General features: G+C 38.4%; 2 protein-coding genes across 5 annotated transcripts in view; both read left to right on the top strand.

The window, feature by feature from the left end:
* Nucleotides 1–14,948, top strand: part of LOC137252977 (uncharacterized) — a 112,706-nt gene that overhangs the window by 74,367 nt on the left and 23,391 nt on the right. The gene's annotated exons all lie outside the window — the stretch shown is intronic.
* LOC137252978 (ATP-dependent DNA helicase pif1-like) lies at nt 4,387–5,796 on the top strand. The gene is made up of 2 exons (XM_067789168.1): nt 4,387–5,647; nt 5,718–5,796. Exon 1 carries the CDS (start codon nt 4,412–4,414, stop codon nt 5,372–5,374), a length of 963 nt encoding a protein of 320 aa, XP_067645269.1. The 5' UTR covers nt 4,387–4,411; the 3' UTR covers nt 5,375–5,647; nt 5,718–5,796.

Here is a 14,948-nt window from a genome sequence, read left to right as displayed (position 1 = left end):
GACTATGTCATGGCACACCAGATTTCTTTTGTCTTATTGCCAATTTAACATGAAGCATGGGATGGTTACTAGGACATGTTTTTGAATTTCACTTTTTCATCAGCTAGCTTTTCGGGTCCTGAGCTTTGACGAGTTCAACTTATTTATACTGATGTTATGCCAGATGCCTGTATCCACTCGGTCATTTGAATGCTCCGCTGCACGCTTTGCAAACTGTCTCCAATTCTCCTAGTAACCAGGGGCCGCCGTGCTGTGGTGGTAGCCTACCCCATCGAGTGTCCTTGGATCAACTCCAGGGCACAGTAACATCAAATATTTAGAAAAAAGTTTTTTCAATCAGAAGAAGGTTTCGAAGGAGGTCGCCCCTCGGCAGTGGTTTGGCAAACACTCTGAGTGTATTTTTCCACGAAAATTTTCTCAGTTAAAATTCGTACCGATGCCGTTCGGGGTCGGCATATAATATGTAGGTCCCATCTCGCCAACTTGCAGGGAAAATTAAAAAAGACCGCGATGCAAATTGCAAGAGAAGCTCAACCTAAACCTTCTCGGAGGTAAATTGCGCCAAGAATTTATTTATTTATAACCATCACCGCGTGCGAAATTTTGTAATTTTTCTCTAATTTCAATAACAGAAAGAACAAGTAAGTAAGTAAAGTTCGTCAAATCCGAACATTATATACAAAAGGAGCCCTGACATTTATTTATACTAGAATACTCGGCAGACCTTGTTCTGCCCGAAAATTAGTTTGCCTACATTTCAAAAAAAACCTCGATTCACCATCCATCCCAGTCTATTCTGTTTCATCTTCCATTTTTTTCTTACTCTTGCCTATTCCTTACTCCATTATCTCCCACTGCAGCTCCCACCCCTGTTCCCACTCATACTTTCACTCTCATCCTATTCCCACACCCAGTCCTACACTTCCATCCCCGCTCCCACGTTCACTCCCTTGCTCCTCTCAACGCTTGATCCCTGTCTCTTCTTCCTATCTTCCTCCTTTCGCTTTACCGATTTTTTCTCTTCTACTCTCAATTAATTCCTTTTCCTCAACCTCCCTCTATTATTCTTCCTCTATCCCTTATCTAGGTTCCTCTCCTTTCTATCTTTCTTTTGCACATTCCCCATTTCCTATTTCTTTCTTCTCCCTCCCCCTTTCTCTATCCCCCTATCACCTTTCTCTTTCTCTCTGTCTCCGATTCTCATTCTTATTTTCCTTTTTTTCTTTTTCAGCCTATGGCTTTTAGTAAATCTTTCTCTTTCCCTCTCGCTCTTCTTCTTAACCACCGCCCTTTGGTTAAGGCCCTCATTGGCACATCCTATTTGATACCCATATAGTCAGAACACAACAGTTTGGTCTAATCTCAGAAATGGAACCACATATACAACCAAACTCTTCTTACAAACCATCTACGAAACCTACGAAGCTATTATGATTTTTTGAATTGGTTCATCAGATCTTGAGTTATAAAGTTACCAACAGATTATGCACTCGCTTTTATATATGAGAACTAGAAGACCCGGCAGACGTTGTCCTGTCCTAAATTTGGCCTATCTGCATACATTTTAATAAGATTTTTCCGTCTGACTCTGCCCTCCCCCCTCTTCACTTTTTCCTAATCTTTTTATTCACTCCTCCCTCCGTCTTTTTCGCTTCATCTATCTCCATCTTCGTCTCATTTTCTTTCTCAATCTCCTTTTCTCTTTTCTCTTCTCTCAATTTCTTCTCATTCTTCTGCATCCCTTATTGCCTGTCCCAGAGGGTGGTATGTATTTTATTCCAGTCCCAGTCCGTCTGGATAATATATTACTCTGTAGCACTCATCAACAGGCTTCATTTGATATCCATATTGTATAAACACTGTGTAGGCATTCACTGGCCCACGTTTTGGCCTATATCTCGAGACCCTAGTCACCAAGGGGTATGAAAATTACCCTCTACACAACTAAATACTCTCCTGAATTAAAAAAAATGTCATAGTACCTCTAAATCGCGGGCCGCTCAGATATAAAGCTTGTTTATCAAATATTAACTTGGTGAAAGAGACACCCCTGTACCGAAGAAGGTCGGTCCTTGGTTCACCTTCCGGAAATAACAAATAATAAGCCAGTGAAGGAGCTACCCCCGTGCCAAATTTTAAGCAAATCGCACCATAAATGAGATTGGAGAAGAGGAATCCTTGTATCGAATTTCAAGCGAATCGCACCATAAATGAAATTTTTTGGAATATGTCGGTCTTGGTCTACTTCCCGCACCAAATTATGAATCAAAAGCATCCTTAAACCCCCTTTAACAAACATCAAAATCGGCGCAGTCGTTTAAGAGATGTTCAGTCACAAAGTTATCTATATATATAAAAATGAAATGATGTTCGTTCCTGTCCATGTTCTGGGGCCGATACGAGGCCAATTTTATTCGTTCTTTTTTCATATTATAGGGATCAAATAGGGGAAGGTTTTTAGCAAAATATAATTTTTTTAAAATTTCTAGGGTCTTGAGATATAGGTCAAAACGTGGACCCGGATAACCCTACGATGTGTTTGTATAATATGGATATCAGATGGAAGCTTCTGATGAGTAATTTAATGTGGGGTACTTTTCGTACCCCTAGGTGACTAGGGTCTCGAGATATTGGCCAAAGTGTGGACCCGGGTACCCCAAGAATGTGTTTATACAATATGGATATCAAATGAAAGCTGTTGATGAGTGGTTTAGTACATGATAACTTTTCGTACCCCTGTGTGACTATGGTCTCGAGATATAGGCCAAAACGTGAGCCCAGATACCCCCAGAATTTGTTTATACAATATGGATATCAAATGAAAGCTGTTGATGAGTTCTTTAGCAGAGGGTAATTTTCCTACATCTGGGTGACTAGGGTCTTGAGATATTGCCCAAAACGTGGATCAGAATAACCTTAGGATGTGTTTTTACATTATGGGTATCAAATGGAAGCTGTTAATGAGTACTTCAATATGGTTATCAAAAGGAAGCTGTGCTGATGAGTGGTAATTTTTCTCTGGGTGACGAGCGTCTCGAGATCATTTCATGTGTACAACATTTTTTGAATAAATATACGAATTTTTCGATTTGTGTCGTACTACTAAGTTGCAAATTTTTTTCGAAGGAGAGTAAACATAAACACCGAGGTTTGTACACTGTTTATGAGAGATGCTTCAGCACACATACACAAACGCACTTTGAAAATGGCCAACGCGTTTATTTTACTCCTGAAAATGCAGCGCTTCCAGCAACAAGTCCACCGTATATAACTTCGACAGCCTTTTTTCATTTATGTCAATCGGACGATTTTGCAAGAACATTGCTATATGCAGAAATGCCACAATATTTCACATGGGATAAATCCATGAAAACATTTCAAAGGCGAAAACAAGGAAAACCAGTTCAAGGTCATCCTAATGTGTTCTCAACAGATGCATTAGGATGCATTTATGCAGTTCATACAGATAATGCTGAGTGTTTTTACTTGCGATTGCTGTTAATTAATGTTCGTGGCCCAACATCATTTCAAGCTTTAAGAACAATTAATGGTGAATTGTGAGCTACATATCATGAAGCATGTCAACAATTAAATTTGTTGGAGGATGATAAGCATTGGGAAGATGCGCTTGCCGTTTCAGCTGTAATAGCCAGTCCACATCAAATACGAACATTATTTTCGATAATAATTGCAATGTGCTCCCCATCTCATCCATTGGAATCATGGAATAATTTCAAAGATTATATGGCAGATGATATTTTAAACCAAATGCGTCGAAATACTGCAAATTATGAGTTGGAATCCACATTGGAAATTTACAATGAAGCATTGATAAGGATTGACGATATTTGTTTGTCGATGTCAAACAAATCGTTAGTACAATTGGGCATGCCAGCAGCAAATCGTCCAATGCATGAAATGTTCAATCGAGAACTGGAGCGTGAATACCATTATGATTGTAATGAACTCAACATATTTGAAACATCAAATTTAACGAAATTGAATGACCAACAGCAACATGTTTATGATACAATCATGAATAATGTTAGCCATGGAACTGATGGATTGTTTTTCTTGGATGCTCCTGGGGAACAGGCCTTTTTGATTTCATTGATATTAGCAACAATTCGATCAGATAATAACGTTGCATTGGCACTCGCTTCTTCCGGAATTTCGGCTACATTACTGGAAGGCGGTCGCACAGCACATTCTGCATTAAAGTTGCCTTTGAATATGCAGGTAAATGAAACACCAACATGTAATATTTCGAAAACATCTGGAATGGCAAAAGTTCTTAAAGTATGTATGCTCATCGTATGGGACGAGTACTATGGCACACAAGAAATAATTAGAAGCACTTGACAGAACTTTGAAAGATCTACGAGGAAGCCAAACAGTCTTTGGAGGTGCCATGATTTTATTGGCTCGAGATTTCAGGCAAACATTACCTGTGATCCCAAAATCCACGGCTGCAGATGAAATCAATGCATGTTTAAAATCATCGTATTTATGGAGACATGTAAACACGCTTACACTTACTACAAACGTACGTGTTCAACTACAAAACGATCCGTCAGCAGCTGAATTTTCACAGCAACTACAGAAAATCGGAAATGGCCAAATGTCTGTCGATCCGACAGGAATGATTATATTGCCTAACAATAATTTCTGCACTTTTGCACAGTCTAAAGAGGCATTGATGCAGAGTGTATTTCCAAACATAGTTCAACATTATAAAAACTATGATTGGCTCAGCGAAAGAGCAATTTTAGCTGGGAAAAATAAAGACGTCAATGATATAAATGCAGCTATTCTGGATCAAATACCTGGTGACATAGTTGCATATAAGTCAATGGACACTATTACTGATCAAGTTGATGTCGTAAATTATCCAACTGAATTCTTAAACTCACTCGATTTGCCAGGCGTACCACCTTATAATTTACGATTAAAAATTGGAGCACCGATTATTTTGCTGCGCAACATTAATGTGCCGCGACTTTTCAACGGTACCAGACTCGCTGTGAAGAAGCTAATGGGTAACGTTATCGAAGCAACAATTTTGAAAGGGAAGTACAAAGGAGAAGACGTTTTGATACCCAGAATTCCACTGATTCCGACGGATTTACCATTCGATTTCAAATGTTTGCAGTTCCCTATTCGCCTTTCCTTCGCTATGACAATTAATAAGCCACAAGGGCAGTCTCTACAAATGTGCAGTATTAATTTAGAATACCCAATTTTTTCTCATGGACAATTGTATGTAGCTTGCTCACGAGTAGGCAAACCATCGCCATTATTCATTTACGCGAAAGATGGAAAAACCAAAAACGTTGCCTACCAAAAAGTGTTACAACAAAGTTCGAATAAGTGAATGCTTTGTTTTCGAATGATTTGCTTTGTTTCGAATTAATTTTATTCTCTTTCAGCAAATCATTGAATTTATCGCCTAGCGAAGCGGGCGAGGGTACGCTAGTATAGGATATATGTATTTAAAGAGGAATGTCACGAACATTAAATGATATGAAATCATTATATACTGGCAAATATCGCCTGCCATAAGCAGCTATAAAACAGTTAATGCCATAGAAACAATGCTCTTAATAGATCTGGTAAAAATTTCCCGCTTTTTTTCGAAATTTTTTGTGTGCGTACCAAAACAAAATTTTTTCAATTTTCGTACTTGCACTAACATATCTTTTACCGTTATATTGTAGTTACGTGTCATAAATATATTGCTAGAGTTGGGATTCTACCGGGTATTTACCATTTTTATGGGTTTGCACTCGTTATGAACTCATTTAGAAGCCTGAAGTGAATGCTATATGAATTCTAGTATGCTCATATTTTGCCTCTAACATATGTAAGTCTTATAGGTCTCCTTCCGATATCATATACATATGTATGAGCCTTATTGGCGTCATATACTGCTAATTTTGAGCCTTTTCATGACACGACTTTTCTTTCTAGGAAGAATTTTTGGCATACATATATCCGAAGCGGAAAACATAGGGGAAACAATTGTTGTGATAAAACTCCCATGAGGATAGGATAGAAATGAAATAAGTATTAGTTGAATTATTTATTTATTTAGAATAAATTGTCGCAGAAAAATTTCTGAGTTTTTATTTCGGAGCTGCGTAGTTCATAAAAGGCTCTAAGGTGATAGCATTTTTGAAGCTGATATTTTTCGGACCCATATTGACCTCCAGAACTGTAAGAGAATGTTTATAGGGTACACATATTTACGCAAACAAAGGTACCCCTCAAACATGCTCACGACGCTCATGATTTAAGAATCCGAAACGAATCCAAAATAAATGGGCAATGTGGGAATCTGAAAAGCGTCGAAACACGTAGGAGGGTGAAAGAAAATTTTATTTTTGCCTTTTATTTAACGGTCTAAAAGCTTTTAACCTAGCATGCAAAAATTATCATTTATCAACTATTAACGTTCGTCACTGCGAGTTTGGAACAAATTTTGAAATTTTGTTACGACAATTTTTAATTTTAATACAAAATGAATTACATTTGTACATTATAGTTACCCTTGCTATTCTTTTCTTTGTATAAGCATCGACGTTTTCTCGCTAATGGATGCTTCTCGACATCTTTAATGTGACCGCAAAGCTGCCACGCTCTGTTCAGGTGTGCCGAACTTTATATGACCCCTATAAGCGCTGACGATGCCTAATAAATAGACACGTAGGAGGGTGAAAGAAAATTTTATTTTTGCCTTTTATTTAACGGTCTATAAGCTTTTAACCTAGCATGCAAAAATTATCATTAATTAGCAACTATTAACGTTCGTCACTGCGAGTTTGGAACAAATTTTGAAATTTTGCTACGACAATTTTTAATTTTAATACAAAATGAATTACATTTGTACATTCTAGTTACCCTTGCTATTCTTTTCTTTGTATAAGCATCGACGTTTTCTCGCTAATGGATGCTTCTCGACATCTTTAATGTGACCGCAAAGCTGCCACGCTCTGTTCAGGTGTGCCGAACTTTATATGACCCCTATAAGCGCTGACGATGCCTAATAAATAGGCCATATAGGTCTCAGATAATCAGAGTTTATTAGAGTTAAAAATGACGTCGGAGAGTTCCAGTAGAGTATAATATGAGCTTTTTAAACGCCTTTTAAGACTTACTTATGACTTATAGGAAATACATTGGTTACGGCATCCCAAATGAGCACATACCGACTGTAAACGTTCCAATTTATATATTTTTCCGACTCTTGTTTGACTTAAAATGTTTACTGGGTAAACTAAAATTTTTGCAACGGATATATTATTGTCTAAATATTTTTTAAAAACGCTAGATTACAGATTAAAACCAAACCCATACCGTAATGGCTAACTACCCACCAATATAGGACAAATTGGGTACATTTGGGATTGAATGTGTGTTTGTTTCCCATGTTTTCCAAAAGATTATTTTTACCCTTCTTTTTGGTAAATATTTGGGTATTTACCCATTTTTACCATATATACCCAATTTACCGGGTATTTACCATTTTGGTATTTACCCATTTCCCATCTCTATATATTGCCAATTTTGTAATGGTTAAAACTTTAAGCATCTTTTGTTTAAAAAACGTGGACGCAGTCGTTAACGAAGTTCCCCAGATCTAAATATGACACTAAGGCCCGGTTTTTCAGTACAAGTTCAACTCAGTTTGTTAGTTAAACTACGCTTATACTTATTCTGCATAATTTAAAGAATAAATAAATGTGACGCAATAAACTCCGAAGAGATTTTATGCAGAGCTTCTCTTCTAATTCTCGTCGTGCTCCTTTTAATTTTTCTTACAAATTGGTGGGACAGGACCTACTTGTTTTATGCCGACTCCGAACGAATGAGTTTTCACTGAGAGCTTTTCATGGCAGAATTACACTCGGGGTGCATGCCAAACACTGCCGAGGGGCGACCCCGCTTAGACAAATTTTCTGCCAATTGAAAACCCTTGTTTCTAGAATTTTGATGTTGCTTTGCCCGGTGCGTGAACCCAGGATCTTCGGTGTGGGAAGTGGTGCACGCTACCATCACACCACGGCGGCCGCTTTAGTGATCAACCAATTTAACTTTTTTTTTTTAATTTTTTTTTTTTATTTATTTGAAGTTTTTTTATTTACTAACAAAAATTTTCCTTTTGGAGGAATTCAAAAATTTTCATATTCAAAAGATAATTCAATTAAAAATTATTTAAAAATTAAAGTACAAAGTATCTTGGGTCTCTTCGTACTGGGTAGGTAGAAAGCAAACCGTTGTGTTTAACAATTGCTTGTCTGAATTCATCAATGTATCTTCTGGAGTTCCACAGGGCATTCACCTTGGTCCAGTGTTGTTTCTGCTTTTCACTAATGACCTCCCAAATGTTTTGAAGCGCTGCATACCGCTGATGTACGCTGACGATGTCAAACTGGTTATGCCCATTCGCTCACCTGAAGATAGGGCACTTCTTCAATCGGATCTGAATAACCTGGTTGAGTGGTGTGACGTGAACGTCATGTCACTAAATTTACCGAAGTGCAAGTTTATGTGTTTTACGAGGAAATCTTTTAAAACCTATCAGTACATGATAGGCGATTATATCATTAAGCAAGTCACAAACTTTACTGATCTTGGCGTTATAATGGACCCTAAACTGGACTTCAAATTACATATCGAATCGTGTGTGAATAGGGCTAGAGGCACTTTGACTTTCGTAAAAAGGTGGTCAAAGGAATTCAATGACCCCTATGTCACTAAAACTCTTTTTTTATCGTTAGTAAGACCTATATTGGAATATGCTTCCATTATATGAAACCCGCGTTATCAGGTTCATTGGAATCGGTCCAGAAGCAATTTTTGCTCTTTGCTTTAAACCATTTGCCCTGGGATCCATCAAGGAACCTACCGCCCTATTGCAGCCGGTTAAAACTTTTACAGCTGCCTTCACTACAGAGCCGTAGGGAGATGCTTGGCGTTTTATTTATGGTAAAACTATTAAGGGGGATGATAAACAGTCCATTTCTGCTTGGCGAGGTGATGTTTAATGTCCCTTTTAGGGCCTCTCGGTATTTCCAACCGCTATATTTAAATACATGTAGATCGAAATGCATGAACCTCTTCGTTGTCTGTGTCAAGATTTCAATAATCACTGCAATAATATTGATACTTGCGACATACTTTACAGTATAAAAAAATATATACTCACTGCCTTGAATTCATAACTGTTTCAAAATCACATGTTAAACTAAATCTGTTACCTGCTCCAGTTACTTTGAGTGGGTGGCTTGGAATCACGTCTTTTCCAACCTCCCACGCATCGCAGCCCTACTCATTGTGTGTTAAATATACATCAGCTGCTCGAAATCACGTCCATTCCGACAGCACTAATAATCAATAGTTATTTTGGGCGGGTGGCTTGGAATCACGTCCTTTCCAACCTCCAACACATTGCAGCCCTACTATTGTGTGTTAAATATACATCAGCTGCTCGAAATCACGTCCATTCCGACAGCACTGATAATCAATTCCGTTGCTCGGCATCACAGTCCATCCCGACAACTGATTCAATAATATATGTATATACATATTTTATAATATAATTTTTGCTCACTATGTATGCTTGTTAATTTTACACTGTAATCCGCATTTATATTCATTCATTCATTCATATTTAGTCTGATTAATTGTAAAATTTGTAGAATAACAAATAAATAAATAACAAAATAGTTAACACTATATTTACTCCCCCTCCAAGAAAACTTAAAACAAATAAATTATTAATTAATATTAAATGTAACCTTTCTTTCTTTTTTGTTGTTTAATGTATTTGTATTTGTATTTAAATTAGTGTTAATAAGTATGTTTGCCGGTTTAAGTAAATAAATCGAAACATTTTTAATAGTTTTTTTTTATTGAATTGTAAATTTTTTATGTTTCTTAGAGATAACTATAAAAGGTCCTTCATACGGTAATTCTAAATTAGATTTACAAAGAACTTTCGCAAAAACATACTCACAACTTTCTAATTTTTTAGGAACGAAAAAGTTTTTTTATTATGATGAAAAACTTTAGAACGAACAAGCGAAAAGTATTCTCTTAATTTGTGAAGAGCGTCATTAGAAAAATCATATTCTTTATTACTATTGGAAACAATTAATTCACCAGGTATTCTAAGTGTTTGGACATAAACAAGTTCAGCAGATGAACATTTTAAATCTTCTTTAATAGAAGTTCGTAAACCAAGAAGAATAAATGGTAAAATGTCAGACCAATGAACCGAGTCGTTTGATGCTATAATTGCTGCTTTTAAAGTTCGATGAAATCTCTCTATGATGCTATTTGCTTGGGGATGGTAAAGAGATGTATGAATTTTATGAGAACTTAAAAGTTTTTAATTCCGTAAAAAATTTTGAAGTGAATTGGGAACCTTGATCTACTGTAATACTCAATGGTATCGTGGAATATAATTTTGAATAAAAGTTTTTACTAGATTATTTGTTGAAATGTCTTTAAGTGGATGAGCTTCAGGCCAACGTGAACATCTGCCAATAATTGTTAAAATATAACAATTTTCATTTGAAACTGGAAGAGGTCCGACAATATCCATATGAATATGTTCAAAACGACCTGATGGTATTTGAATTTTTTCAAAAGGAGATTTAGTATGTCTTGAAATTTTGGATTTTTGACAATTGGTGCAAGATGATTTCCAATCGTTAATTTCTTTACACACGTTAGGTCAATAATATTTATTTTGAATTAATTTTCTAGTTGTTCTTATACTTGGATGAGATACTGAGTAAATTTTGTCAAATATAATACTTCTCATAGAATGTAGAACATAAAAAAAACATCACACTGTAAATTTGAACTAATTAACTTTATATGTTAAGGGATCCAAGCCGATTAATTAAAACACGCTTTTAGTTTTTCACCGAATCGAATAATGGCGAACAGGAAACATAGATCATTTCTTAATCTGTACATAATAGCACGTTCCCGACACAATGTTACAATAATGGTGCGTTTACAACTCGGCCAAACCTGACAAATGATCGGCCTCTAGTGGATCCTGCTCTGTATTCTCGTCGCACACCAGCGGTGGTTGACACCACTTTTGCGGAGTCGTACTCCTGTCTGACGGCAATTGAGGCAGAGGCATCTCTGCGGATGCGACCTAAGTCTCTCTCTGCATCGGGATTCGCCTTATCTTGAAAATATTCCGTGAATTCGTCAATAATGACCCCTCGTTGCTCAACTCCGAACAAGAGTCTGCTCGGGGTATCTCGACAGGTGCTATGCATGAAATTGTTAATAGCATACTCGGCCTCTAGTAATTTCTTAACCCAATCGTCTGTTTACCCTTTTTACCTGTCCATTCGCTTGGGGAGACGCCACGGGCACTTTAACATGGGAAATATTCCGTTTTGTCACGAAAGAACTGCACTCAAGGGATGTAAAGCATGTGCCTCTGTCGCTAATGATTCGTCTAGGCCTACTATAATAATTGAAATATTTTTCAAGGGCAGCGGTGACCTCTCGGGTGCTAGTCGAATTGGTTGGATATAGTTTAACGTATTTGGTAAACGCGTCAATGACGACTAAGATATGCTTTCTTTTGGACCTAAGTGACGGCAGTGGTCCAAGGTGGTCTATATGAATAGTGTCGAATTGTAGTGAGACTCTGGGGATAGGATGCAAAGCTCTTTCTTTAGTCCGCGGTGGAGTCGCATACATTATGCACTTCAGGCAATTTCTAACGAATTTTTCAACTTTTGGTCGCATGCTTGGAAACCAGTAGTACAACTTCAGCTTGTCTACCGTCTTTTCCACAGATAGATGCCCTAATTTTTCGTGTATCGACCGTATCACGTTATCTTCCATTTCCTGGGGCACGTATAGAGCAATCCTTTTGTCTCGACCCTTCCTATACACAACCCCATCTACTAAGCTATATTCTTCGCTCTCTGAATGTTCTAACTGGCCCCGGATGGAACTTATTCCTTTATCTCTTTCCTGGGAAACCTGTATCTTGAACTCAACATCATCGTCATCAAAGTCAAAAGGAGAGTTTCTACGGAGTAGATTCTGTAAAGGCTTGGCTATTTGGGAGAAGGACGGCACAAAACGGCGGAACTGTTTAGCATTTGTCGGAACAGGGAAATTCTGGATACTTTTAATATGAGAACCATTTGGCAGTATTCATGATCGTGATACGATGTATCCTAAATAATCTATCTCGTCATATCCGAACTTACATTTCCCGAGATTGAGCTTCAGCGCCCGCAGGGTAAGCCGTTCTAATACTAGCCTAAGAAGGGCCTTGTGCTCTTCAAAATCCTGAGTCGCTATAATAATGTCATCCATGTAAATTATCATCTTTCTAGTTTCGATCAAATCCCTAAAAATATTATTGATAAATCGTTGAAATACGGCAGGAGCATTTTTCAGCCCAAACGGCATTTTCAAGTATTCATATTGGCCGTGAGGCGTTACGAAAGCAGTCAAGGGAACGGATTCGGAAGCCATTTGCACTTGGTGGAAGCCACTTTTCAAATCTAAAACCGAAAAGTAGTTCTTATTTTCCAAGTACTCTATACAGTCATCTATAAGGGGCAGTGGGTAATTGTCCCTGACCGTAATTTTATTCAATGCCCTATAGTCCACGCACATGCGGACTTCACCATTTTTCTTCTTAACTAGCACTATTGCTGATGCGTATGGTGAATCACTAGGTCTTATGATTCCATCTCGACAAAGTTCATCAATGATGGTTTGAACTTGATTTCTCTCGGAATAGGAAAGTCTACGCGGCGCAAAATGAAAAGGTACATCGGTCGTCAAATTTATCTTCATTTCGTATTTATGAGGTTCTTGTCTCATATCAGGACTGAGATACGTATTCTCTATAAGTTTCTCTCAATCTTTTTGCTGGTATCAGGTACGTCGACCGCTGTATCGGCAGTGGTATTATAATCAACCTTACCTAAGGAGTCAGTGACGGCATCACTTTCATGTTTTTTTCTCAATGGGTGTTTTAGTTTTGTAACCTCGAAGTGTGCGTCGGAATCAGTTACAAACTTCTGTAATTCATTCAAGCTATGATTATTGACAATATTTCTAATATATAAAAGTTTCTTCTTAGTATATCTCTTTCTCATATTAGTGAGTCTAATATCAAACTTGCTAAGGAAGTCTCGTCCCAAAATAACTGGCATACTTATATTCTTATCTTCAATAACGTTTAATTCAATTTCTTTTATTTGTTTGAGGAATTCAATATTACATTTGATTTTGAAAAGTATTTTGATTCTGCCTCCACCGATACCTTTGTAACCAGGGATTTCATCGAGGGTGAAGTTTGGCCACAGTTGTTTCGGGATGGAGGACAACTGAATTAAATTAATAGGACTGCCGGTATCAAAAAGGGAAACAACGTTAATAGTGATTAATTTTATAGGAGTTTTGAAAACTATACTCACTGAATTATATTCGCCGATGACATCAACTGGTTCATGTTGTTGTTGTTCATCTTCGTATCCGGTGACTGTTGCTATTTCCCGCTTCCTCAATATTTTGGCCGGGTTTGGACAAGAACGGTGGTCATGGCCCATCTGCCAACATTTAAAGCAAGAGCCATCTGGGCGTGTTGGGAATGGACAGTTTGGCTTTATGTGCCCATTCCTAGAACAATTGTAACATTTTAGTTTTTCAGCTTGCTTTTGCTCTATCTGCCGTTGGTTGGATAGTTTCGTCCGATGGTTGGATGTTTGTGTCACACCTGACATGAAATACTTGTGTTGATATCGGTTGATTAACGCCTTGAGCTCCTCCATATTTCGTGCCGTCATGAGGATTTCGATATGTGGAGTTGAGTTACCAATGCCATCTATAATAAAGCCTATCAGTTCCGTTTCGTCGATATTGGCTCGTTTACCAATCGCCTGTATGGCGAGCGTATAGCGTCGTTGCGCAAGCATTTTGTACACCTCTTGTCGGGTGATTCCCATGTCAAATTCATTGTGTAGCGCCCTCTTCAGTGCTTGGTAGCTTATTGCTGACGTAGTCGACAAGAACACCCGAGCTGTGCCCGTAAGTGAACGGCGTAGAGCGAGCAAACGGAAATTCTCATCTGCAGCTGAGGAGTCCATAATCTCCTCGAGGTCACGAATGAAATTATGTACAGGATAGGTGACGTCATCCCCATTGAACTTGGGGAGAGCGTGTTCGATATCGCCAAATTGCAGGCGGTTTTGGTAAAAATGCTTTGGAGGTTTTTCTATTTCCTGAATTTGTCTTCGCAATAACAAAATTTCCAGTTTTTTTTAGAGCTATAACCTCGGACTCTAATTCGGCGTGCTTGGCGTCGGCGGCACTACACATGGCGGTGTTGTCAGTGGTATTGATATCGGTGGCTATGAGACTAGTGGCAGCAGCGGAGTCCCTAGCGGCGGCAATGTTGGTGACGGCAGCAATGTTATCGTAAACGGCAGCTACGTCAGTGGCGTCATTGACGGCGATTATATTGGTGGCGGCAGGAGTGCTATTGACAGTGGCGATAGTATTGGTAACGGCAGTGGCGTCGGCAGAGGTATTGTTGGTTGCGGCAGTGACATCGGCCGAGGTACTGTCGGTTGCAGCAGTCACGTCGGCACATGTAATAATGGTTGCGGCAGTGGTCTCTGTGGCGACCGGAGTATTAGTTGGAGCATTGGTATCAGTAGCGGCAGTGACGTCAGTATTGGCACCTATGCCACCAGTTAATCAGCAGCAGTATTAGGGGCATTAGCGGCAACGTTATGGGTGGTTCCAATCGCAGCAGTTTCACCATTGGAGGTGATGTTAGTGGATGTTGAATGAGTGGTCACTCCTAGCGATGGAAAAGTCCAATCGTTGTTATCACCCACTACATTATTCAAAAGTTTTCGTAGTTGCTGTAGCGTAGC

Source organism: Eurosta solidaginis, chromosome 5 (genome assembly GCF_040869045.1).
Source record: "Eurosta solidaginis isolate ZX-2024a chromosome 5, ASM4086904v1, whole genome shotgun sequence".
Lineage (NCBI taxonomy): Eukaryota > Metazoa > Arthropoda > Insecta > Diptera > Tephritidae > Eurosta > Eurosta solidaginis.
The sequence above is the reverse complement of the archived record's forward strand: the minus strand, read 5'-3'. Positions and strand labels throughout refer to the sequence as shown.